The 26,345-nt window shown below is 47.7% G+C and overlaps 3 protein-coding genes across 4 annotated transcripts; 1 reads left to right on the top strand and 2 right to left on the bottom strand.

The window, feature by feature from the left end:
• Window positions 1-1,907: 1,907 nt before the first annotated feature.
• Window positions 1,908-10,516, top strand: C1S (complement C1s). 2 transcript variants are annotated; one of them, XM_061365463.1, is made up of 12 exons: window positions 1,908-2,092; window positions 2,428-2,497; window positions 2,923-3,127; window positions 4,329-4,506; window positions 4,771-4,896; window positions 5,076-5,275; window positions 5,502-5,655; window positions 5,875-5,990; window positions 6,176-6,254; window positions 6,510-6,647; window positions 7,144-7,218; window positions 9,292-10,516. In XM_061365463.1, exons 2-12 carry the CDS (start codon window positions 2,493-2,495, stop codon window positions 10,083-10,085), a joined length of 2,070 nt encoding a protein of 689 aa, XP_061221447.1. In that variant the 5' UTR covers window positions 1,908-2,092; window positions 2,428-2,492; the 3' UTR covers window positions 10,086-10,516. The 2 variants fall into 2 exon arrangements, with proteins under 2 accessions (XP_061221447.1, XP_061221448.1); XM_061365464.1 differs by lacking the exon at window positions 2,923-3,127.
• Window positions 10,517-13,279: 2,763 nt separating this feature from the next.
• Window positions 13,280-20,964, bottom strand: C1R (complement C1r). Its single transcript, XM_061365462.1, has 11 exons — window positions 20,809-20,964; window positions 19,852-20,080; window positions 19,424-19,616; window positions 19,101-19,244; window positions 18,766-18,962; window positions 17,863-18,010; window positions 17,658-17,779; window positions 17,079-17,157; window positions 16,567-16,707; window positions 14,776-14,850; window positions 13,280-14,549 (listed from the first exon to the last, which is right to left on the bottom strand). The coding sequence occupies exons 1-11, from the start codon at window positions 20,814-20,816 to the stop codon at window positions 13,747-13,749; spliced, it is 2,139 nt and encodes a 712-aa protein (XP_061221446.1). The 5' UTR covers window positions 20,817-20,964; the 3' UTR covers window positions 13,280-13,746.
• Window positions 20,965-24,619: 3,655 nt separating this feature from the next.
• RBP5 (retinol binding protein 5) lies at window positions 24,620-26,291 on the bottom strand. The gene is made up of 4 exons (XM_061365495.1): window positions 26,050-26,291; window positions 25,608-25,786; window positions 25,074-25,175; window positions 24,620-24,730 (listed from the first exon to the last, which is right to left on the bottom strand). Exons 1-4 carry the CDS (start codon window positions 26,120-26,122, stop codon window positions 24,677-24,679), a joined length of 408 nt encoding a protein of 135 aa, XP_061221479.1. The 5' UTR covers window positions 26,123-26,291; the 3' UTR covers window positions 24,620-24,676.
• Between the last annotated feature and the right edge of the window lie 54 nt (window positions 26,292-26,345).

Here is a 26,345-nt window from a genome sequence, read left to right as displayed (position 1 = left end):
GGCAGGAAGGTTACAGCTACACAGCTCTGAGTCATCTGAAGAAGAGGTTTGTCTGCTGCAATTTGGGAAGAATAGTATGTGGTTGTGTAATTTAGGAATGTAAGAGAATGCGTGTGCCTCTGAGCAGAATTCTATTGCATTGGCAAACTGAATGTCATAATTTAGTAACCTTACTGGCATGGGTTTGCTTCTTTTAAATTATTGCTTTAATATTATTCCTGACATAATTTCAGTGAATTGTGGAATATATTGCCTAGCTCTTTCATCTTACAAACTGTAAACCCAATACACATCTAGGCAAATGCAATCAAATGCTCTGTGTGTATCCAATGTAATTACATACATCAATATCACTGGTCTGCTGCATGAACAGTTAGCATTATGCACATAGATGTCCAGGTTACTTATTTAATCAACTTCAGCCATCTTTTTCTTACTTAATAGGTATATGTCTTCCAAAGAGCTATTGATATTCACATACACATCAATTTACCACTGCTGCAGACAAGTTGAGTTGGGTTTATATGAAAGCACAGAATTCCCTTGCAATGCAATGACACGCATCATCTATCAGCCCACACTCATTTTGCTTCTGCCATGCCCACCTTAAAATATGACTGTGACTTGCAGAGTCACTGGCAGGGTCTTTACCTTACCCAGTTCAGAGGAGAAAACGTGCCCCTGTGATTTGTTGTGTATCTTTGATCACTGTTTTCCTGGTTCTCGAAATTCCAGTTAGAAACATCAAGCAGTGCTTCCAAGAGACATCAGAAGCTAGGTCACACACTGTTGTCTTTCACTATCCATTCTCAGTTTGACAAAGAAAACAGACTAGGCATGTTCTTCAAGCAAAGCCTTTATCCTGACTACAATGAAGTCAGTAATGATTCATCTGTAGGTGTTTGTCTCCCTTGACAATATAAAGTGGTCGCTCAGCTGGGCTTTGATAACTCACTTTGCCTATGGCCTGTTGAAACTTCAATGATGTTTTTCCTGGCTGAAACAAGCTCTGGATTTTGCTGTGCTCATCGTAAAGGGTAGAGCTTGTAATTGAGTTTTACATGTTCATTTATTGTTCAGTCCCAGTGTAGCTGGTTTGTGAGGAGGAGTTGCTTTTTAGAGTGTTAGTGACAGGTCTTTTAGCTTATATGGTGGTATTCTGGTCTTGGCTTGTGGGCACTGGCTGGATTAAGAGTCCTACCTGGCATAAGTCTTGAAACTGCTTTCCGTAAGGCTCTTAGGTCTAGCTTGCTCCAGGGCTAAGTCTCATGAACAGATGCTCTTACATGAAGTTTACTTGGTAAATGAAGAGGTAGTTATGAGTTCTTAGTGAAGTTCTTACCTACAGGAGTGTTCCCGTAACAAAACCCAGGAAAGCAATGCACCCTTACTCCTGCTGGTAACCTCAGAGAGGCACAACATTGAATAGGCCACTATCTTTCCCTTTTTGACCTCTGTAAAAAAGAGTGTCTGCAGTATTAGATGAGCCATGTCAGGAGCCCTGTGGCAGAGTGGGCTCGGGCAGAGTGGTCTGTGAACAGGATGATCGAACAGTTGTTTTCCATGCAAAAGCATTGGACAAGTTCTCAAGTGGATTTCCCCTTTTCTACACCCTTAGGATGTTATTCTCAGCTTTTAAAAGGAAGGGTTGGGGGGGCGGGGAGCTGGGCAGCAGCAAACTCTGTTCCCCTCCCTTTTCCCCAAAGTCATCTGATTTCCCGATAATGCCTAACACACAGCCCAGATCCGTTCGCTGCCCCCGCGCAGCCTGAGCCAAGGGTATTGTGCAACTGACTGGAAATCACCCTTTCTGCCGGGAGCCGGCCGGCCGAGCATCTCAAGCCAGCATCCCACAGGTAGAGGGTGCTGCGACGCTGCGGATTAGAGCCTTGGGTTCGTTTGGAGGAGGGTGCACAGGAAGAAAAAAGAGAAGGGGAGAGAGAAGAAAACCAGACACGAACTAGGGAGAAAAGGTAAATACTGCAAGCATTAGAAATGCGAAAGGAAACTCCTCCCGAGTATCTCTGTCTGACAGCCAGAAGAGTCAGGACAAGCTGCTCCCAAGCCCCAGGATCTTGGCATTGTTTTTGAGGTGGGTGAGAGTGGAATGTGTGGGGGGTTACTTGCTGTCTTTAATTTGCTGTGCACCAGCACGGTGTTTGGAGACACTGGCAGTCATAAAGGGAGAATAAGGGTACCAGGGAGTACCAGGATAGAGATCAGCTCTCCATTCTGTCAGTGCAGAGCCTACGTCCCTTCTTGATGCTTGGGGTTGCTGTACGCAGGAATGAACAGAGATTTAAACTTGCTTTTGAGGAAGAACATTGACGTATTCTCCACAAGCTGGCGTTTTAGGGTCTTTGACCTGCCTAGCAGACAAGCAGAAGGACAAGCAACACTAATCAATCACACTGTTTTTTGTCCCAGACCGTAACTCCAAAGTCCAATTCCTGAAAGATTTCCTGAAAGAAAGGAAGATCTGCTTTTTCCAGATGTGGTGAGTTACCTGCATCTCCAAGGGGAACTCAGCTTTATTAAAAATGTCATGTTTTAAATCAAGTGTTTTTCCCTGTAGTACTGTACTGATTCTCAAATCTGCATGTATATAGCCCAAGTAACCTCCAGAACAAGGCAGTGAATTGAGGTGTAGCACTTGAGACCCTTGTGTTCAACACCTGCAGCATTATCGGGTCTTATAGAGCTAGAGAGGAACAGAGAGCATGACCGAGGTTTACTCTTTCTGTGTGAAAGACTACAGAAGAAAGAGGAGGGCCTCTGCAGGCACAGCGTTGCTTATTAAAACTCCAAAGACAGAAGCTGTACTGCATGCTGTGTACAGCCAGAGACTGGCTTTTCCCCTAGCGACTGCATGCATATATGGACAGAGAAGACTACTGCAATATCATCTTCCTCTTTTCTCAGGTACCTTATCTTCTTCTGTCTCCCTGCCTGGGCTGATGCAGCCTCCATGTATGGTGAGATCTTGTCACCCAATTATCCTCAGGTGTATCCCAATGATGTGCAGGAATCTTGGGATATCCAGGTGCCTTCAGGATATGGCATTCGCCTTTATTTCACACATATGGATCTTGAACCATCACAGAACTGCGAATATGACTTTGTGAAGGTACTATCCCCATCCTCAAGCGAGGAGGAGGAGGGTTAGAATACACAACAGAAAGGCTGTGTACAAAACTTAGGGCTGGAAGAGGAGATAGACACATCCTTCCTGTTCCGAACTCCCAAGAAGCCCACATGACTGAGCATATCTGCACTAGCACTCACTAAATTGATTTGAGTTTGCCTCATAGCACATGCGCATTGTCTGCCAACTGAGTGTCCCGTATGTTCCCCTCCTCATATTTCTCCTGTGTTTATAGGAAAAGCCTTCTTAGCCACCACTGACACCTCCCTATTGCAAGGCATATTCTGAGCCAGTGAACTGCAGGTATAAAAAGACCATTTTCTCAGGGCATTGCTTTTCTGATCCTGAAATTATTCAGGAGTGGACATAGATGGTTTAATGCAACCAGAAACTGGAAATGATGGAGGTTAAAACCAGTCAAGAGCTCTGTGTATGGATAGTGGGCACTCAGATAAAGTGCTGTGGTCATTGCACTACAGTTTCCTATGATCTTAAAACTCAGAGACCCACTAGATATTCCCCACGTTGTCCCACAAGGCACAGGAGATCAAGCACTTCCACACAGACAGAAACAAGACCACCCTATCCTGCAATATCTATGTGTGACAATGGGTAATAAGAGCAGGTGCAGCACCAGGAGGCCTTGGAGAAAGACCAAGGTGGGACAGTGGAATGTGCTCTGCTAGGACGTGTAGTAACATGTCCTTTTGCAGCTACCTATTAAACTGCTCTGCAGACCATCAATGATTGGGTTTGCCATTTTGAACCATGGTGTTGATTTTTTGTTGAAGTGGGCCTGAGGAAAGGATGTTAACAGATAACTTCCTGCATTAATTTGTATCTGAGAAATTAAGAGAGGTATTTCACAGCTGGAAAGTCTGTAGGAAGGAACAACCCTCGAGAATCTTATAAATGTCATGAAACTGGTTGGCTAAGGGCTCTTTTCAGCTGTTCCTTGGCTGGCTGGCTCCTACCCTTGGCCAGCTTGGTGGATGACACCAACATCCTTGGTTCCTCCTGCTAGCTGTGTGAGATAGCTTTGCTCTGGGAGATCTACCTGAATGTTGTGAGAAATACACAGTTTAGGAGCCTTTGGTTAGCCACCTGTAGGCTGAAAGATTCAAGTGTAGGTAATTACACATATTCCAGTAATGAGATAACACCTCTCTGCATTCTTCTGCAGGTCCTGTCTCATGGCCAGGTTGAAGGTGTGCTTTGTGGGCAGAAGAAACCTCGTGCCCCCGGATCCTCAATTGTGGAGGAATTTCATATCCCTTATAACACGCTCACTATGAGCTTCCAATCAGACTTTTCCAATGAGGAGCGTTTCACTGGTTTCGCAGCCTACTATGTTGCAGTGGGTAAGGTTAAAACAGCATCCTCTGAATCTCTGTAACAGCTGGGATCAGGGATAGGAAAGCTGACAGAATGGTCTTTCTTAGGAGAATGCCTTATTTAAAGGAGATCCCAACAGACAGGAGCGCTTTCCAATATGGCCAGCATAAATACTGTCTTAGAGATACCTTTTCGTTGTGATTCACCAGTGTTTGCTTCACTTTCTCATCCTCTTCTTGCCCGTAGGGCCCTCTGCTAATCTTGGCTGATTCATCTTTTCACACTTGCAGACTTGGATGAGTGCACAGATTTTGTGGAGGAACCTTGCAGTCATTACTGTAATAATTATATTGGAGGTTACTTCTGTACTTGCCCACCAGATTATTTCCTCTATGAGGATAAGAAAACATGTGGAGGTAAGAGGTCAACAGCAAGAATTAATTTGGGGCCAAGTGGAAAGGTGCAATGTTGTGACATAGTTAATGCTGGTGACTGGGGGAAGACTGGAGATGTAGTGGAAAAGGGAAAGCTTGTCTGCTACATACATGGACCATTTCTATTCAGAATCCTATCTGCTTTCCTTCCACACTCCTAGTGAACTGCAGTGGAAATGTCTTCACTGAGCTATCAGGGGAGATCGCCAGCCCCAACTACCCCAACCAGTACCCAGAGAACTCACGGTGTGAGTACCAAGTGGCTCTGAGGCCAGGGTACTTTGTGACGTTGACCATACGCAGCGGGGACTTTGATGTGGAACCAGCCGACTCAAAAGGGACTTGCCACGACAGCTTAACAGTAGGTGTGGGGCTTATGGAGGGAGTCAGGATGGTCTGAATTTCCCTTCAGTCTTCTCATAGTCAGAAGACCATATGACTGCTTAACTGTATTTTCTGCTATGTCACTTTTTGACAGTTGAAGTTCTTGGGAATACATTTGAATATGTATATATTGAACATGTATTTTAATATATCTCTAAATGCATTTGGAATTTTTTATTTCCTCTTGGTTGTTATTTTCCCAGCTTGTCTCTGGAAAACAGCTTTTTGGTCCCTATTGCGGCAGCAAATTCCCAGGCCCTCCCGAAATCAAAACTAGGAACAACATCCTTGACATAACCTTCCAGTCAGATCATGCAGTACAGCACAAAGGCTGGAAAATACGCTACTATGCGGATCGTGAGTAAACACCTGGGAAAGCATCCCCTCTGCTGTTGAGTTAGTCTCAGGTCGTATTCATGGTACAACCTGTCAGCATGTTCGCAGCTGCTGGTATTGAGTCAACAGAGGTTACCTGTTTACTAGGGGAAATAATCACTAGGGAGAAGGAAGCTGGGAGATGGAAGGAGAGTAAATCTTGAACCAGTTAACCGCTGATTTCCACCTATCTCTTCAAAGCTGTAAGCTGTCCCCAGAGTGTCATCCCCAACTCTGTTCTTGACCCAAAGAAGGACAGGTATATCTTCAAGGACAATGTGAAGGTGACCTGTGTAGAAGGCTATGAAATTGTGAGGGTAAGTCATATAAAAAAGCATATGTCCTCTCTGGCCCTCTCAGCATCTTCCTGATGCCATTTCCCATCAAGTGTCCTGAGCACCTCTGGGACACTGCAGCATGTTGGGGACCTTCCACTGGAGTGCCTGTGTCAGATGTATTTCATGGCCAGTGACTTGCATGGATCATGTGCTCTTTTCCCTAGAAACGAGACAGCATCAAGACTTTTCACTCCAGCTGTCAGGACAATGGGGAATGGAGCAACTCCCATTTCAGCTGTGTTCGTAAGTGACCTGTCTTTGTATTACGGGGAACAGACCAGAACGGAGCCTTTAGGCTCCAAATCCACTATATCTCCAGATTAGGAGGATGCTGGAGGACTAGGGTGTGAGCATGATGAAGGGACAGAGGAAGTGAGCACTGATGGCTGTAACAAAGACCAGATGAGCCAAGGGGTTCCCCATAATACAGAATAATCATATTGTTGGGTGAGGATGCCCATTTGATTATATTTGATCATCTTTGTTTCTTCTCTACAGCTGTAAACTGTGGTGATCCCACTCCTATTGACAATGCCCAAGCTGTATACATCTCTGAGCTTCATGAGCCTCTGTACAAAGCTGCTTTCCGCTATGAGTGTGATGCACCTTACTATACCCTAAAAACCCAAGGGGATGGTAAGCATTAGCTTTGCTACACAAGCATCTTTGATCAAAGGTCTAAGAAATAGCATTCGCATCATCGTGGGTCTGGGATTATATCTCATCAGGTCAAGACTATGAAAACATTTTCATTGGTGTGGAGTTGCAGGCAGTATTTTTGTGTTGCCTTTGTGTTTAATACACCCTAATAATGTCTGCATTTGGGCTGTTGACCTTGAATGCATTAGCAAGTCCTCTCTCCTTTTGCCTGGTGTGTGAACCATGGAGATTTCTGTCACATCTAGCACACAGTTTTGGTGGAGGAGGACTCAAGAAAAGTATTAATGGCTTCCCTACAAAACAGGGGCTGAAGCACCCTGTTGGGGTCATGTACTTCTAGGGAGATTTCAGCAACATTTATGAAGCTTTGGAAATGAGAAGGTTAATTCATCATCTTCTACAGTAGTGCTACTTATGCTATCTTCATCTTGACTGTATCCTTATGGCACTGTTTTTTCTTGTGCTTTCCAAGGGGTGTATCAGTGCTCAGCCAGCGGAGAATGGATAAACGAAAAGATGGGATTGAAGCTACCAAAATGTGTCCCAGGTACTATGAAAACCTATGTATGTGTTCCTGTGGCATGTGAAGACCACTTGTTCTTCTCATCTATTTTACAACTGTTAAGCCTGAACTTACAGTTCATCCTTTCTCTGTTGTTTAAATCACATTTCTGAAAGCTGTGGGCCCCAAAGAAAGATCAGATGAGGCAGAAGAAAGAAACTGGAAACAAAAATGGGCAATGTAATAAGACATCTGGTATAACAGGACTTCTTCATGTATCAGTGTATGTTTCTTAACCAGTTTCTGCACCTTCAAGTGTGTGTATTCTCAAGTTCAGTGCTTTAGATCTCTGTCTGCATTGCAGGTAGCAAAAAAGACTGACAGGTCAAAAAGATGCCTGCCTTCAGTCCCTTCCAGGCTACACTGAGAGCTGTCGCTTCTCTTTTAATCTCTCCTGCGGATAGTGCTCAGCTGTTCACTGGGCACTACAGATGCAGCATTATAGTGAAAGCTCTTTCACTACTCTCACCGTAAGTCATAGCCTAAACCCTTCAGGTTTAATGTGCTCTTCAGTATTCAGCTACACTTGCTATGTCTAAAGGCTCAAGCAAGATCACTGTCAAGGACCTTTCCATCCTGTCTCTGTGTACTTGGGAGACATAGAGGAGGGAAGTGTGTGGGTAATACTTCTGCTCCTTCTGACTGCTGGTAGTTATGGCTGGATCTTAACTTGCAACTGAGAGAGAAAACTTTAAATCCTATGTATTCTGCATGCTGTTCAGCTTACCCACTTGGAGGAGGCAACATCCTCAGGGCTAGTTGTACATGATGCTTGTTCACTGCTCCAAACCCCCAAATCCTATTTGGCAAACTACAAGATCCAGCTGAAGATGATTCAACCTTCTTAAGGGCCAGCTCAACCGGTCACTTGGACTATAATAGTGCACAGTGCAAAAGACAAATGGCAACATAAAGCTCAGGGAATTTACTACCCAAGAGGAAAAAAAGAATATGAAGCCAGATTCTTCTCAGTGGTACATAGCAATGAAAGACAATGACAAGCAATGAGCACAAGTTGTAACCAAGGTAATTCTGACTGTATTTAAGGAATAATGCTCCCCCAGATTACTGGAACTGTTGCCAGAGGGGCTGGCTAATCACCACCTGTGGAGATGATCAGAAGTCACCTCTCAAAGCCTCTGAGCAACCTGGCTTTGCAGTTAGGAAGACAGAGGAAGGGCAGTTAGAGATGAACAGGTTGAACTAAAGACATAGAGAGGTACCTTCCAGCCTATAGCTTTCTGTGATCACGTGAAATTCTTTCTCAAACTGCTTCATTTAAATTGGAAGCTACCTACTCAATCTCTTACTGTATGACTAAGGGTTCAATGCAAACAAGGCCATATGATCAGACATCAGTTTCCTGACTATGTCAAAATGACCAGACTTACTTATGTCATTTGTGGTCACATTCTGCAAAATCTTGTAGAACATTTTACTCAAAGGGTATGTAGCATCTCTGCACCCATAAGACCCACAGATAAGGTCTCCATTAAGCCACTGCTTAAGATTTTACATGCTAAAAGAGTGGAGAGTTGAAATGGTAAAACATCAGTGACAAACCTGACAACTTAACCTGAGACTATCTGGATTTCACAACACACACACACACACACACACACACACACACTATATATATATATTAAAGAGCAGTGTCATATTTCTCAAAACTTATCAAAATCATCCAAAGTCAATCAATCCCTTCACCTACAGGGCATAATTCAGCAAAGGAAAAATGCTACCTAGAACGCAATCAAATTGTGAGCTTTGACATACCCAACATGGGCAACGTGACAACTGCTTTCCAAAGCAAGAACATGAGAATTAGTATTTTCAGACTAAATTGAATGTTGATCATAGTTTTGCTTGAATTGCCTTTAATTTCTCTAAATACTAGTTAGGGCTCTATGACATTGAACATAAATATTGGTTACTCAGAATCAAACATTATTTGGAGGAGACAGGCAGGAGGGGACTATGGGCTTTTTAACAGTACCAAAGAACCCCTTAACTAGAACTGCTAATTCTCCCATGTGGTTCTTCTCTTTTTCCTTTCAGTCTGTGGAGTGCCTAGTAATCCCATTGAAGAGAAAGCAAGGATTTTTGGAGGCACCCTTGCACAAAAGGGCAACTTTCCCTGGCAGGTGTATTTTCATTACCCAAGAGGAGGTGGCGTACTCATCTCTGAGAGATGGGTAATGACTGCAGCTCATTTGCTGGAGGGTTATGACAAGCCCACCATGTATGCTGGGGTGATCAATGTTGGTGGAGAATCTCTGTACCGGGAGGCCAAGCAACTGATCCCAGAGGCTTCATTCATCCATCCTGATTGGAAGAAGCAGCCCATAGAAACCAGGACCGATTTTGATAATGATATTGCTCTGCTGAAGCTGAGGGATCCGGTGAAGATGGGCCCAAACATCTCACCCCTCTGTCTTCCTGGTAAATCACCTGAGTATGAGCTGCAAGAAGGGACTCTGGGCTACATTGCTGGCTGGGGTCAAAGAGAAAGAGGAAGACTGCCCATTTTTCTTTGGAAGGCCCAGATTCCTGTGGTGGACATGGATAAGTGCCGATCTGTGAAACCAGAGGGCTCTGCTGATTCCAGTGTGTACCGATTCACTGACAATATGATCTGTGCTGGTGGTGACAAGGACAGCTGTAAGGGGGATAGTGGTGGGGCCTATGCTATCCAAGATCCTCTTAATGACACACGGTACTATGTGGCCGGGCTGATCTCCTGGGGACCAAGATGTGGTACCTTTGGTCTCTACACCAAGGTAGTGCGTTATTTGGACTGGATTACAGAGACCATGAGCAAGCATGAGGATGCAGACACTCGGCAGGATTAGCTCTTTCTCCTTTCGGCACAGTCACCATTTCTAAACATGATGATGTTCAGGCTGGCTGTGATCCTGCTCACTCTCAATAGGTGCCAGGCCTACTCATTGTATGTGCTGAGTGGAGAATCCACGATACGTATCTCTTTCTCCCACTGTCATTGTGCCTGGGAAGGGAAATGCTTTTTGTTCCACTCACAGCAGTGTAAGAGGAAGATGCTGTTTGGGGCAAAAAGGCTCCTTCTGCTTACTCTCATTCTTTTCTATGCCATTTTGTCACACTTGGAGAATATGTAGCTATACCGCCACCTGACAGGAAGATTTCAGTGAAGACAGGAGAGAATAACTGTTGTTTCCCAGAGTAGGTTAGAGCCTGATTTCTGATTTATGTATTTCCTGTATTGTTCGGAATAGCTAACAGCATTAAAGAACGTCCAAACTGCCTTATGTGCAATGTTCTATTGTGAGTGTATTTCCTTTGTTCTCAGACTAGACCTAATTCTCCTTGAAACTCCCTAAATCAAGTGTCTAGTCACATTTTGACGCATTATGCAGCCAGCTTTTGTCAAGCTGTAACTTGTGCTACCTCACCTCTTTACCCAAGAGTCTCTATGAAGTTCTTTTGAGATGGTTGCATCTCACTGACCAACCATTACCAGCAATGAGGGCTTCAGACTTCTCCATCAAGCTCAGCAGATGAGATATCTTCAAAATCCTTTCATTCACCTGTCCTCAGGGCTTTATTTTTCAACCATTATTGTGTTGGGTAAGAAATAAAGCTCACTTGGTTTAGGGAAGGCTGTGGGCCAAGATTACCTGACATGTGTTATGGGTCTCTTCTGCTCCAGAAAGTCTTACATCACTCACAGATACCCTTCTACTAAGATGGTCAGAGAACTAGTGCAGATGCCATATGGTGAAAGAGAGGGGAAGCTGGGTTTGTTCAGCTTGAAAAGGAGGAAGCTAAGAGTGCGATCTAACTGCTATATTCAGATAACTAAAGGAGGGCTAGAGAGTACCAGAGAAAGACTCTTCAGAAAGGTGAATAGTGACAGCACAAGAGACAGACATGAATTGCAACACAGGAATTCCCAATAGGGCTTTTTCCCAGGGCGTGGGTCAGCACTGGAACAAGTGCTACAAAAGACATAGAAGAATCTCTGTCCCTGGACATCTTCATCATTTGCCCGAGCAAGACCCTGAAGCTCTGAAACGAGTCCTGCTGTCAGCAGTGTGTTGGACTACGAACCTCCTCTGAGAGCCTAGGGAATGGCAGTGCTTGGGGGAACAGCTGGACTTGATGATCCTAAAGGTCTTTTCCAACCTAGTTGATTCTATGATACTGTGGTCAGGAGGATGCCTTCAGCTCTTGGGAAATCTCATATAGATTCCTCCACTCTGCTCAAGCACCTTCAGCTTTGTGTAACAAGCAATAAGTTATTTCATTGTTGGGTGAGTGACCAAGGATTTTATACTACATTCCTGAGGACCTGTGACCCACAGGATGTTTAGTGCTTTTTACTTTTATATCTGCATGTGCCAACTTTAATCTTGTATGAAGTTTTATAATCATTCCTTCTTGTTACTAAGTAGGTGGACTCATCTCAGCTACCATCTTTTGAAGAGCAAAAGGAAGTGTCCATCCCAGGTAACTAGTCCAGGCTGCAGTCTTAGCCCCTGTTCCTCTTGTGCAAGGAGGTGACTATATACTGGCAAAGCAGCAATAATGTCAATGGAAGGAAGAATAACAATGGCAGTGGTGCCATTGTAACAGTATTTTATAACTACACAGTATGTCTTAGAATGTCATAAATGACACAGACATGCCCAAACCTCTGGGATAATCATGAGCAAAAGCCACTGGAAATCTTACAGATTGCTATGGCTGGATGTCAGGAACCTTCTGCTTTGGTATGTGATGGATACGTCAGCAGTAGAAATATCTCAACAAAGTACAAGTTAAACAAAAGGAATACATTTTCAGTTCTGGAAAACGTGACCTTCACACTCAGGTAAGACATTCCCATAGTGTCTATGAGCACAAAGCCACTCAAGCCAGCGGTGACTCTTGGTTACTCACTGATTAACTTCAGCCTTTCTGCAAAAGGAGAGGAAGACAAAGCACTGAAATCAATGCAGGACAGCAGAAAAGAGGACTAGAAACGTGGCTGAATGGTCCAGGAATAGGTGACAGGAAAGATACTGATTTAGCTGGGATTGCTATTCCTAGGAGAGTTAAAGGAGTTTTTGGCAACTCACTGACTCTCCTGAAGGTCTCCAGGCTCCTGCAAAGCAGGAGATTCTTTAAGATGGCTTCTCCAACTTTTACAAGGACTGAAGAGTTGGGTATTCTGTTTTTCTTGTCACCTGTACTCATGGGCATCCCAGAAATTCCCTGTTCTTCACAGGGAATAGCGCCTGGTTGCATATGCCTCATTCTCCCTTCCCTCCCTGAGTCCAGGTTTTATCCATTCCTCCTGTAGAACAAGACACTTTGTTTTTCCATGGTCTTCTTGCCTCTCATGATCCCTTCTTGCTCATACAAATGGGAAAAATCACGAGAATTCTCTTGGAGATCACTTGGTGAGCTTATCTCAGATGTGCACTTTCACAGGTCCCTCCCCAGGGTATACTATGTCAAAAGCAAAAGAGATACTGACACCTGAGAAGACCTGGAGCTGGATCTCACAGAAAACAGTGTGAGAAGGCAACTATGACCTTAGTGCCAGAGTTTCTCTGTTGAGCTCTCAGTGACTCACAATAAGAACATAGGTTATTCTGTAGTAGCAAAACTAGTCAAGACAACTCCAGAGACTACTCACAAAACAAGAGGAGTCATCTTCTCTCTGAGTCAGCATCACTTTAGAGCTGCTCTTGGGTGGTCAGAGCTTTCTTTCATGTAGTATAAGAAACCCCGTCCTCAAATTCTCATCAGTAAAGGTTCCTGAGCAATTTTCTCCATGATATTGGTTGTTGTCTTCCCTCTCTTTTGAATATGGCGCCACACAGACGACTTACTTTTGCATCTCTTGAAGCCAGCTGGTGTTTCAGACAGAGTAATCTAATGGTGGTTTTGTGACAGGGGAGCAATTGCCATGTGCTGTTGCAGAACTGGAAAAACTTCAGTGGTAGATAAAGCCCATAGGTTGCTTTCGGTGATGGGCAATATTTATTACTTGTTAAACACAAAGACATAACACACCTGATTTCTCCAGCAGTGATTTTAATATTCAGACTCTTGCTGATGCCAGTGTACATATGCAGACTGTACACAGCACAAAGTACCACATCCTTCAACAAAGTCTGTTGCCCTGCAAACCTTCCCACACAATAGAGTACAAAAGTAGACTGCAGTAGTCTGATGATATCAGCACTTCAAACAATAACATGTTTGCTCTCGTGAGATCTGCTGATATTATTGAGGCTTCATTTGGAAGAACGAGAACATCCACAGAGGTGTCCCACAAGCTGCCAATAGTACAGAATCTTGGCAAGTTTTGATGGTACCATTAAGAATTCATCATAGTGGCTTTTAGAAGTGTTTATGATGAAGGTTACGTGGTCTATGTATTTGAAAAGCCTTTGGGACATCATCAGAAGCTTTAACTATGATTTGCTGTGTCTGGAAAACTATATGCTAGCAGTAATTCTTCAGCTAGTAGGGCAGCAACATCTAGACCTTATCCTCCTTTACTATCCCTTTGATCCAGTCCAGATAGTTGATGATCTTGGTGTAGAAGCCATAACCTTCGGCACAGCCGATACCCCAAGAAACAATACCGGTAGCCACCCAGCGACCACTTTCTGTGTCTAAGGCAGTGAGGACACTCCCACTATCCCCCTGGCAGGTGTCCTGTTTGACTGTGAGGAAGCCAGCACAGAACATGTTCTCAGAGAAAACCATAGGTTCATCACCCTTCTTACTGTCCAGCCAACTCTGACACTTCTCTCGAGCAACCGCTGGTAGGTTTACATACTTCAGATGATTTGAGATAAAGTATTTTTCCACACCAAAGCCACTCACATAGCCCATGTGCCCATCCGTGTAGAATGTGGTGTTGGTAGCATCTGGGAGACAGATGGGAAGAACTGTAGGGCCCAGGGTTACTGGGTGTTTCAGCTCCAGCAGGGCTATGTCCCCATCGAAGTTGTGATCGTCTTTAGGGTTGTAGTCTGGATGGATAAAGATCCTATGTACAGGGTGGTTACCCATCTTGAGGAGCTCTTCTACGCTGGTGTGGCCAAGGAAGACGTTAGCCTTCTCTGCTAGCTCATCCAGGCTGGCATTCTTCCCTATAGCCCCTTTGGGGAAGATGGTGTGGGCAGCAGTCAGGATCCAACGGTCACCCAGGAGCGCTCCCCCTCCTCGGCCATGGATGCCAGTCAGAGCCTGCCAAGGGAAGCTGCCTCTCCTTGCTGCCTTGCCGCCCAAGATGCGCTGCACTTCAGTGATGGGATGGTCTGGCTTCCCACACACTGCAGAGACATGCAAGGAGATCATGATGCCCTCTGCAGCCCTGACTTGTCTCTCTCTCTCCTACACCATCACTGACTTCACTTTAGTTTGCCTCCCTGGATAGCTTTCTCTGTCCTCCCTCACTAATACCATTATCCTCAATCCCCTCCCTGCATGTTGTCCTGGCTTTGTGCTGACAGTAAGCATGAATCGGTAAACACCAGACAAAGTCAGTTCTTTACTGACCTGGCAAGCAGGCAGGAATCCTCACCCGGCCATCTCCATCCACCCAGCTTCCCTCAGGAGAGCAGGTGAAGTTCTCTGCAGGATGAGGGGGAAATGAATGAGACTCGGGTCTGCAGGAGTGGAGTGGGAAGGAAGAATAGGATAGGATAGGATGGGATAGGATAGGATAGGATAGGATAGGATAGGATAGGATAGGATAGGATAGGATAAGACAGGACAATTTTGAAGGGGTTTCGCTCTCCAACGTATCCCACATACTGTGCTCAGCCTTTCCACCCCAAAGCACCTTTTCCCAGAAAAAGCCACTATTCCCATCTGTCTTGGCTAACATGTACATCTCAAAGCACCTCAGCTTCAGGGGACCAGTAAAGCTCAGGCGCTGCTTCTGTAGAATGAAAGTCTGAAAAGACATCTCAGTGGGGTTTTACCTTTATTCAGTCCATATGCTTACAGAGCACAGTTTGACCTTATTTAGCCCAGAGGAGGAAGAGAAGTAGACACACATTTTAGATTCAAGTTTCTGGTATCTGTAGGTTGCAGAGAGTAGAACAAAGTGGTTTGTTCCCGAGACAGCAAAACGATGAGTCAGCTACTGCACATGCTCAGTATCTATCCCTGAGGCTATACAGCAGGTCAGCTAACTCTCATGCCACCTCTCAACACAAACTCCACTACCTCCAACATCCGCTTTTCTTAGAAAGGTCGTGCTGGTGACTAAAAATAGTTTCTGTTCTTTTTATCTTACACTGCAGTAAATGCTTCCAAGAAGCTGTTTGCTGTTCCCTTTCTAAACTGACTGTATCATGATGACTCCCTGTCAGAATTAGCTGGTGCTGACATTTACTTGCTCCTGGGCTTGTGCTTCTTTTCTGATGAGACTGAGCTCTATCTCTTCCTGAAGGAGTTAAACTCAGATGCAAGAACAGTCGAATTCAGCATCAGTAGCAACTTAAAGAACTCCTTAGCTGCTTGTTCCTGGCCCCAGTGCTAGCATGTCACCTCTCATGTATGCTGCACCACTGGGTGTTCATACAGTCATATTCAGGAACTGGTTCAGCTTCAAAACCTATGGGGTTTTTTTGTGTGTGAAGGCTTAAATGAACAGACAAGGCAAAGAGGTCATGAACTTCTTATACTGCTTTTGTAACCAAAGCTCCTGTGTCATCAAATCGTGTCTGGAGTACAAAAAGAAAGCATATGAGAGTGTCTTTGCATATTTGTAGCAACTGGGACTGTTGTGCTGAGGTTTCAGAGTTTTGCTGATTCCCAGATACTTATGCCTCAAATTCCAGTGAAAGAATGAAATACACTAGAGAAGAATAAATCGTGATTATGGATGAAAGAATAAGACCTTCTGCAAAAGTCAAGGAGAGCACAGAGGAGGGATGTGATGAAGTTCTTTACCGTGAGGGTGGTGAGGCACTGGAATGGGTTGCCTCAGGTGAATGCTCCCTCCCTGGCAGAGTCCAAGGCCAGGTTGGATGGAGTCGCGGGTGACATGGTCTAGTGTGAGGTGTCCCTGCCCATGGCAGGGGTTTGGAACTGGATGATCTTAAGGTCCTTTCCAACCCAAACCATTCTGTGATTCTAAATCTGGGAATGTAGCAAGCTGGGAATAGGCTGAGAGAACAAGCCTCAGGAGCTATGTTGCAGAGCCAAGGAAAGCCTGGCGAGCTTTCACAGGAGGAAAGCATGAGCTGTAAGCCTGGGGAGCACAGACAATTCTAACTGGAAACCCTGAGTGGGCTTTTCATGCACAGCCTTCAGTGTCTGCATGAGATCGGGACTCACCACCGCCTGGTCCGGTGACCATGTGATAATATGGCTCGTTGCATCGGTAGGTGATCACTGCCTGGTAGCTGTTGTCTGCAGGTTTGTTAGCATAGCTGAATGCCCCATTGGTCAGAGCTGGGGGGTTGCCACAGTTCACAACTACAGAAAAGGAAAAGAAAGCAAGGGTTGAATCCAAGACACTGTAAGGTTCCACTGGGATTGTGGCCTGGATGTGAAGGAGCAGTTAGTACACTGGGCAGAGAGAGGGTGTTCCAAAATCCCAGGACTGGAGCTTTTGCTTTTAGATGTTACAACATTATAGCAATTTTGGGGGTGATATTTTATGTGGGTTTGTAAGGGTTTGTAACATTCCCCTTATTGCAAGAGGAAAAATGTAATGCAAGGCAACAGTGAACCTCCACGGGTCCTTTCAACCGGCACATCCCTGAGTGTATGGCCACAGACAACTTGAGTCATAGAGGCTGAAAACCCACGGCAGGGGGCATAATCCCCATTCTCAGCTCACTCACTTTCACAGCGGGGCATGGATTGATGCCATGTCCCATCAGCCTGGCAGACAGCCGTGAAGGACAGCAGCTTTCGGTTGCCCTGTGTGGGACAGAAAAACATCTCTGTTGATGTTATGGCCTCACATTCCCTTCCCAACATTACAGTGTTATTCTATCCTGTGTTTGCCACAGGCTACAGGTTCTTTGAAACTGGCAAAGATAGCAGCAGCCATGAAAACATGACAAGTCTGGGCACTACTCAGTCCTGGCAATAGGACGGCAAGGGAGGCAGGTAACCTCTTCTGCTTCAAGGCTGGTTTCACATCCTCCCAAAGAGGTGTTCTTGCTTGCCAATGTTTCCTGGGATCTTTGTCTCTCATCTTAAGCCAGGGCTTTGTGAAACAGTAACTGCATAAGGAAGGGAGCTAGGGAAGGAGAAATCTCTGGAAGAAAGTGGATAGAAGCAAGGAAGAAACTGAAATTGCAAGAGATTGCCATGAGTGAAACCATCTCCAAAGAAAGCTTTACTGAAAGGGAAAATCTTACACAAACTCAGCAGGAGCCAGAATAGGGCTGAAGAGAGTGGAGAACGGATCTCACCTTCATCAGGTTATACCCAGTCTTGCAGCTAACAATGAAATAGTCCTGGAACTGATAGAGAGGCTGCAGGTCTCTGATGATGGTGAACTGATCCTGCGGGACAGGCTGTGGGCACCGTATTTCTGACAGAGAATGGGACAAAGGATGCGGGTATGAACAAAAGCTGCAGAGGGGCTGCAGTAGCCTCTGGGAAGGAATGCCTTACTCTCTGAGGTGTAGTGGATCTTCCAGCCACGGCTGAACCCTGACTCATCAGTGAGGAAGAGTATGTCCACCTCGTTGCTGTTGGTTTCAATGCTACCGGGTGACTCCTTGCCACAGAATTCACCGATTTCTCTCCCCCGTGCTTGGATCTGAAGGGGAAAACTTGTATCACAAGGACAGAAACACACATGCTCCAGCAGCCCTAGTGCAATAGAGACCAAGTTTGCCACTGACAAGACCTACTTCTTCCTTATCATAAGAGCTACCGAGGCCTTCAAACCATGAGATTAAAACAAAGGGAGATAAAACTGGAAGAAGGATTACTTTTTTGGCTCTGCTCATAGGGGCCTGTGACCCAGTGCCTCTAACCTTAGGACAATGACAATTTAGCACACTGAGGGAGGGACGAGGGAAGACATCAGTCCTTCCTTCCTCTCATGGAAACCTTAAAGCAGCCTTCCAGTATCATAAGGGGTCTGTAAGAAACTTGGAGAGTGGCTTTTTGCAAGGGGGAGTTGGGACAGGACAAGGGGAACGGCTTTAACCTGACAGAGGGGAGACTGAGATGAGCTCTTAGGTAGAAGCTCTTCCCTGTGAGGGTGCTGAGGCGCTGGCACAGGGTGCCCAGAGAAGCTGTGGCTGCCCCATCCCTGGCAGTGTTCAAGGCCAGGCTGGACAGAGGGGCTTGGAGCAACCTGCTCTAGTGGAAGGTGTCCCTGCCCATGGCAGGGGTTGGAACTGGATGAGCTTTAAGGTCCCTTCCAACCCAAACCAGTCTGGGATTCCATGATTCATGCTGGGACATTCTCCCTGTGCTATTTCTCATTCAAATAGTGGTGCCCCCACAATTCCTGTCCAGGTCTGGCAGGGGGAGTTGGAAGTAGAGTTTGCCAATCTCCAGTACCTTGAGCTGGTCATAAGGACAGTGGACTTGCTGGTGGTCATCAATCTCAAAAGGTTCCAAGAACTTCAGGATGATAGATAAGCCCTTTTCCAGGCGGATGCTGTAGTTACACCTGAGGTCTTCAGGATAGGGCTGGGGGTACTCAGGGCTGCTCAGGTACCCAGCTGCCTCTGTGAACAACTCACTGCTGCACTCCACTGGTGTTGAGGAAGAAAGCAGAGGTCACATTGTGGAGCCCTGTGTTCTGCAGCCCTGTCAGTGCTCCCTAAGGCAATTCTCCCACCCCTCCTGGTTACTTCCCTGGAACCCTCTGACCTTTCAGCGATCCAGTTTACCTCTGCAGGAGTGGTGGTCACTCTGAAGCTGGTAGCCAGGCCGGCAGGAACAGAAGTAGCCACCCACATAGTTGTGGCAGAAGTGCTGGCACTGAGGCCTTTCATCTTTCTCAGCATCATTGTTAGGGTCACATTCATTAAGATCTGAAGACACAGGAGATGCAGGGACAAGGGGAGGAAAGTGTTAAACGTCTCTGCTGTACACCGAAAGTACAGAGATCCACATCCTTGCTTACAGCTTCTCTTTATTTGCCTGACAGGGAGCAAAACTGGTTGGAGCCACAAAGGCTTCTTCCTGCATGCTGAGGGTATTGCCTACTTACCCACAGCTTGGTAATAGGCCAGGAAGCCCCTGTAGGGAATCACTGTGCCATTGTCTTCATTGGAGAAATCCGAATGAAATGCCAGGTGCATCCTGTTCCCCTTAGATACAAACTCCTTTCTTCCTGGGTGATTGCCTGTGGTTGACCCAAGCTGGCCACAGTATCGGCCCAAGTCCTTCTTGTCTGCTTTGATCTGTCAAGGTTAAGGGGAAATCACTGCAGTCTCGTAAGGTTCAGTCTGCTCCAAGCATCACTATTACCCAGCCATGAGCTGCCAGTACCTGCTCCACCCATTTCTATCTTTAATTCCTTCCCTTTCCTTTGTGGGAAGCATGAGAGGAGCTCTGGTGAGTGAAGACCCATTGAGTGTGGTGGCCGCCTGATTCCCATCTCCAGCCACCCCTTGGTCCAGGTATCTGTGCACATACCTTAACATAGTCATAGAAGCAGGACTCGGATGGCTCCAGGTCAAAGTATCTGAAGGTCAGCTTCACCACATATCCTTTTGGGACGTGGATATTCCAGGTGCTGATGTTGTTGTTGGGGTATGGTTTGGGGTAATTGGGGGATCTGATCTCCCCAAAAAGCTTTTCTGGGACTGGACTGGACCTCATCACTTCAAGAAACAGGAAGGCCCACAGGAGAAAAGGAACGTGCCTGTGAACATGGCAAGAAAACTATGACATTGCACAGAATTAGGTCATCCAGCATCAGGGGAGACTTCACAGGTGACTCCTGCACTGTCTAATGGAATCCAAACATGGGAGGCCCAGTTGCAGGTCCAGCTCCTGACTTGGGTCACTCGGGAACAAGGAGGACAAGCCGAAATGAAGACACCAGCACTACCCAGGCTCCAGCAAGCCATTGTGTCACCCCACCAAAAAGAGTCATCAACCCAGGCAGCAGTTTGAAGGAGCACAGCTGAATTCCCTGAGCAGTCATGAGCCCATAGAACCCATAGAACCATGGGAAGTTTGGTTCCCTGGGGCTCTGGGCCAGTGTTGCTGGCTGTTGCTGGTTTAGGATCTTTGCCCCATGCGTTTGGTAAGGATCTGAAGATCTCAAGCTCTGCTTGCTGAGGAGCAATCCCGCAGTGCCTCCTGAGCTGCCCTCTACCCAACCGTGCCTCCATCTCCTCTTAACAGTTGGGACTCATTTTCTTTCTCACCCTGCACATCTCCCCTCTCCCTCTCTGGGGAATGGGACTATCAGTGTCCCTCCAAAACACGCTCACTGACCAGTTCTGATGAGAAACATCAGCCAGGAAGATCCTTCCTCCTCAACCCTCCATAGGTTCTAGCAAAGCTCTTATGGAGGGACAGCGAGTGCCAGCTCAGCCCCACTGCCCCCCCGTTTCCTCCCCGTCCCCACATGCCCCCACTCACACGTCCATGCGCTCGCCCGCCGTGCGCGCTCCCCGCTCCTCCTGCCCGCGGCCCCGGCCGGAGCTCCTCAGCGGCGGTCAGCGGGAAGCCGGTGCGGGCGGTGCGAAGAGGCGGAGGGAGGGCAGGGAGAGCCCTGCTGCGGACAGACCCGGACCTGCTGCCCCCTGCTGCCCCCTGCTGCCGGAGCTGTCGCGTCCCGATGGGCCGCCCGTGGCCGAGGAGGTTCGGTCTCCAAACCGGCAGCTGCTCGGAGTTTGCTCCCCAGGAGAGATGTCCCGCCCGGGAAGTGTGTTCCTCCCCTCCGCTCCTTCTGGGAAGTTCTGTGGGGCAGGAGACCAGGAGGTTTAGTCTTAACAAATTCATTAAGGTCAAGTTTTCTCTGTCCTGGCTTGCTGAGGAGCACCGCAGAGGCTTTTTGTGATGGGAACCAGGAGCTTCTCTGGGGAAATCCAGAAACCTCAGACATTTGAGTTGGGTATTATGGAAATGAATAAACCTTTAAGCTGACAGAGGGGAGATTTGGGTTAGACATTCCCTGTGAGGGTGCTGAGGCGCTGGCACAGGGTGCCCAGAGAAGCTGTGGCTGCCCCATCCCTGGCAGTGTTCAAGGCCAGGTTGGACACAGGGGCTTGGAGCAACCTGCTCTAGTGGAAGGTGTCCCTGCCTGTGATAGGGGACTGGAACTGGATGAGCTTTAAGCTCCCTTCCAGCACAAACCAGTCTGGGATCCTATAATTAAGACTTCTGAGGACAAGTTCCTTTCCAAGGAACCTTCTTGCTTTTCCTTCTGCAAGCATTTTTAGGATAAACAAGGTCAATAGATAAGGCCTTCAGTATTCAATGGGGAAATCAGAAAAAAACAGCAACTTGCAAACACATTTCAGGCTTTTATCAACATAGTGCCCAAGACATATTGTGTGCCACCAACTTCGGGGAGTTTAAAAGCTTCAGACTTTGGTGTAAGAGGTAAACCCACCATTTTTGTGTTTTCTTTTTAGAATTATGGGTGGCTTCAGAGAGATAAGTAAGTTTCTTGCATTGAAATCACAGGAAATAATTCATAGCTACATAAAACATGTTGAATGAAGATGAAAATAGTGTTCAAAAGAATGCAGACATCATCTTTGGGATGTTTATGGCAGTGTACTACAGAACCTGCTTATTGAGCATCTTTGAATTATTACCTGGAAAAGATCACATCAACAAGCAATTAGTGCCTCTGTAATACCATATGGCCCCACACATCAGAATTAAGATGAAGTTGGGGACATTAGCCCAGTACTTCCCGATGTCCAGATATCTCCTCTGCATGATGAACAGACTTGGGCAGGCTCACCGCTGTGCCGGGGCAGGTTCAGCTAGCTCTCGGTACCACCAGAAGGAAAGCTTTTACTTGGAAACCACATCTGGAAGCACTGGGAACGACTCTTTGGGAGATCTGTTATGAACAGAGTGTTTCCTGGGGAAGCATGGATTCACAGGAATGAATGAGGATCATTTGTAAGGAAAATGATTATTTCAGCGTGCTCTTGACAAGGAGTCTTCTATCCAGCGGGGCACTAGTGGGAGCTCCCCATGGCACTTTCATGGCACAATTCCCGTGCCTTCATTTCCTTCCCCCGCCCCGATAGCACCGTCTAACCACCGTCTAACCACCGTGAGTAACCGTGGTTAGCTGGGGATATGCCGTACTGGAGCAGCCCTCCTCTGCTACATATCCCATAGACCCGATTTGGACAATACAGCTGTGCCCTCAGTCCTGCTCCAGTGCTCCCACTGGTGGCGTTCCGCTGCAGATGTTCTGTGCAGTCTGTGTCACATCACAGCCAGGAAATACCTGACACCTTTTTTCCCCCCTCTAGAGCGTGTCCGTGCCTTACTTTGCTTAAGGGCAGAATACCTGTAGAACCAGGGAATGTGCCAAAACTAGCACCTCTTTGCTGCCTGCTCTGCTCAGCTGGGTTGCGAGAGAACTGGACAGCAAATCCAGACAATATCAGAGCAAAGAAACTGTAGATCTTCAGCACAGCCAAAGATGCCCATCCCCTCCGATGGAGACAGACTCCTGCTTTGAATACAGTTGTTGCAGGAGGCCATTGGAAAGAAACCTGCTCTACAGCCTCAGAAGCCATTAGACAATGTCCTCCCAATATCACACCCTTTCCCCTGCCTTATGCATCGTCACATCCCACAGGCTGGTGTCTCAGCGATATAATACTGTTGTGCAAAGTTAACATCTGACTTAAGCATCATACCCATAGCATGATTAAATTAACAGTGCTGGTAGCTACTAACTGAAGCCCTAGAATAGGCTGAAATACTATCCCTTATGATTACTATGAGTGTGGACCACATTAAGGGTAAGATTCTTATCTATGGTTCTGGCCCAACCAGATGCCTACTGAAGACAAGAGGCTGTCATGGATATAGGATGGCTGGCAACCAGTCAGAAGCAATCCACTCTGCATATCACCTCATAGGCTTACATGACAATTATCTGGGTGGCTGATGTGTTAATGGCAGAGTCTGGCTAACCTCATGCAGACAATTGCTGTCTACCATCAAACAAGAATGCAGGCTCAGGAAATGAAAGTTTGTACCAGCCTGTGGCACAGGGCCTCAACTGAGCTGATCAGTTGTTGATCACAGCCTGGAAGATATCAGTCTGGACATGGTTAAGCCACCTTGGTGCTGGGGTCAGAAACAGCTCAGATGGACTTTTATGGTATGGCGGAGTATGAAGAGGGCAACAGTTGAATCAGCTTCAGCTGCTGTCAGTCAAACCTCTGTCTTTCTCAGCCTTGTGATACAACAAAGGCTCCTTGCAATAGGGGGAATGATGGGGTTGTAGAGCAGATAAATGCCATGCTGGACGGCACTGCTATGGTTGCTTGCTGGGTACACCTTCCACTATATCAGGTTGCTTCAAGCCCCGTCCAACCTGGCTTTTGTCAAAAGGGCCTGTATTTTTAAGATCTGCCCACCTCTTGATCCTGGTGATGTCTGTAGTGACACAGTTCTGCATACCCTGCCCTTCATTCATTTTTCAGGGGACAAACACAAGCAGCCTTTGGAAGCAACTGCCTATGGGCTCATGCACGTTAGATGTCTTCACTAAAGGACACCTCCTCGGCACTGGTCTGGCTGTTTAGGGGACCTCACCACCTTTGGTTCTGTTGCTTGGTCTCCGATTGTAAGGAGGATCTGTGAACCAAAGGAGCTATGATGGCCATGGGGAAAGGCTGCCAGGAATGCCAGGAGAGCTGAGACTGGAGCTGGCCATCATCTTGGATACCAGGAGGACAGCCTGAGCTTTTCTCACCCTCGGGACCTTCTGAGGAGCTCGGTTCCCTTGTCCCAACCCTCCGATTTCACACCATACACAAACATCTTCGATCGGTTCGTTTTCAACCCATTCTGCCTGAGGGTGTGCCGGCATCCTGAGAAGAATGTGGCACCCCAGAGGCCAGGAGAAGGCGGCTGGTGTTGGCGGCTGCAGGAGGGGCAGCCTCAGCCACCCTTTCCCACTTGGGCATCACCTCTTGCTTCCCCGGGTGCCGGCCGTGGGGCAGCCCCGGTCTCACTACTCCCCAAACACTCTTATTCTGAAAGGAGCCTCCGTGCAGCCGGAGCCCATCGCCCTCCCGCCCCGGCCCACCGCGGCCGCCTCCATCCCCGCCTCCTGCTGCCCACAGGCCCGGCCCCGCGGTGACCCCCGTCCCATCCCATCCCATCCCATCCCTCCGCCGGCCCGGCCGCTGCTGGGCGACAGACGAGGCGTTAGAAAACAAGGAGGCTGCTACGGGGGAGCTCGGCTCCCTCGGGCTTTGTTTGTTTTGCCAATGCGGAGCATCCCTCGGCGGAGCGCTCACTTCACCTTCTGGAAAACCTGGACACACACCTCGTCTTCAGCGGTCATGCGCTAGGAAAGGGAGGCGAAAGAGGAGTTGAGGCTGGATCCCTGACTTGCCTCCCTCCCCAGCTGCCTCCCTGCCCGCCCTCCGGCCACATTGCTGCTGCACACCCCTCCCCAAGCCCCAGGGGTCAGGCCGCGGGGCAGGGAAGGGTCGTTGCTTTTGCCGAGCCTTGTTAACTTTCAAGGACTGGAGCCGGATGTTTGTGTGCAGTGGACTCTGCCCCCCGAGGAGCCGGAGTCTGAAGGGAGCTGGAAGGAAGCTGCATGCCTCAGAGTTCAGAGCCCCGCTCTGCGTGTCCCCTGTCCGCTGCCACTGGGATATAGAGGGCTGCGCTGGACCCCTCCTCACCAGATGCAGCTGGTCCCCCTCCAGCCAGTGCCTCCAGCCGCGGTTCCTCTTCTCTCCCAGCTGCTCACACACCAGCTGATCCCCCTCCCAGGAGACAGTTGTCTGAAAAAGAGAAAATGCGGGGAAGACACTGTCCCAAGGGAAGCAGGTCCTGGCAATACAGGTTTCCAGTGATGACACTGGTAGTTCCTCTCACACGTTTACAAATGCAGTCCCTGATCTGGTGTCTCTTCAGTGGCTCCTTGGGACTGATGCTCTTTGCAAGAGGTGAATGACCCTCTGGCTTCCAAGTGCAAGAGAGTACTGCCAAGCAGGCCGATGCTCTGTCTTTTCAGGGCTCTGCTCCAGAGGATAATAGCCTCTGGGTCCGGCTGTTTGGTGTTAGGGAGGTACTCATAGAACTTCCTGGACCTGCATGGGCATGCCAGCTCGGGGCTGGGCTCCCACCTGGGTCATGAATCAAAAGCTGGGCGCGTACCTGACCTTCTAGTGCATCCCAGTCCGCTGCCAAACTGCACGGCTTGGGCTTCTCACCTGGCACTTGCGTCCATCCACAGGTCCCAAGTCTTCCTCAAACTGGACTCCCAGATCAAAATCCATAACATAGTCTCGCAGGGAAGTGATCGTGCGGATGACCATGTGATCTCCCGTGTGGATAATCTCTTTATCGGGCTTCAAAAGGCAAACCACTTTTCGCAAGATCACATTGATATCTGGGGAATGAGAGGGAGGGGAGATCTGTCGACTACCCGGGCCCCTCATCTAGCAGCATCCCTGCAGAGCTCCACTCTGCTAGCCAGGGAGCCACAGCCGTGATACCTCCTCCCTCCGCCCATCACAGCACAAAAGCGATGGTCACAGACAGAAGGACCAAGGGGTTCCTAAACCCCTTCCATGACTTGTGACTTTTTTTTTTCTTTAGGGGCAGAAGAGAGCAAAGGGAGAGAAAGGAGAGGGATGAGGGGGGTGATGTTACCTAAAGCGCGCAGGTAATTGTCCATGTTCTCCTGGGAGACGAAGCGGTAATAGCCGGTGAGGTTGGGCGGCATCCCGGGGCAGAGAGACAAGGCCGACGGCGAGGAGGAAACAGAGCAAGAAGCGAGACCGGTACAGAGCCGGCTCCCAGCAGGATCGCCGGGCGGGCCGGTTTCCCTCCCGCTGTGCGGCGAGGGCTGCGGGGCTGCCCGGCCCCCGGGCTCCCCGCTGCAGTAAGAGTCCCTTCGCCGGGGGGCGCGGAAAAGACTGGGACTGCCCCTGCTGCCAGCATCTCCG

The sequence above is a fragment of the Neopsephotus bourkii genome, unplaced genomic scaffold (assembly GCF_033783945.1).
Source record: "Neopsephotus bourkii isolate Nb327-2 ecotype Australia unplaced genomic scaffold, CSIRO-AGI_Nbou_v1 NB_1287, whole genome shotgun sequence".
Taxonomy (NCBI): Eukaryota; Metazoa; Chordata; class Aves; order Psittaciformes; family Psittacidae; genus Neopsephotus; species Neopsephotus bourkii.
This window is presented reverse-complemented; position numbering and strand designations above follow the sequence as displayed.

Bases quoted from the DNA above. Each gene is read 5' to 3' on its own strand.
- C1S (XM_061365463.1), top strand. The intron at 4,897-5,075 runs GTAAGAGGTCAA...CCACACTCCTAG, and splicing joins GGATAAGAAAACATGTGGAG to TGAACTGCAGTGGAAATGTC. The intron at 6,648-7,143 runs GTAAGCATTAGC...GTGCTTTCCAAG, and splicing joins CCTAAAAACCCAAGGGGATG to GGGTGTATCAGTGCTCAGCC.
- C1R (XM_061365462.1), bottom strand. The intron at 19,245-19,423 runs GTAAGTAGGCAA...CTGTGTCTTCAG, and splicing joins GGCCTATTACCAAGCTGTGG to ATCTTAATGAATGTGACCCT. The intron at 18,963-19,100 runs GTAAACTGGATC...CCTCAACACCAG, and splicing joins TGACCACCACTCCTGCAGAG to TGGAGTGCAGCAGTGAGTTG.
- RBP5 (XM_061365495.1), bottom strand. From the start codon at position 26,122: ATGCCGCCCAACCTCACCGGCTATTACCGCTTCGTCTCCCAGGAGAAC. The intron at 25,176-25,607 runs GTGAGAAGCCCA...TCTCTTTTTCAG, and splicing joins TGGATGGACGCAAGTGCCAG to ACAACTGTCTCCTGGGAGGG. The intron at 24,731-25,073 runs GTGAGGAGGGGT...TCCCTTTCCTAG, and splicing joins AGGGGGACCAGCTGCATCTG to CGCATGACCGCTGAAGACGA.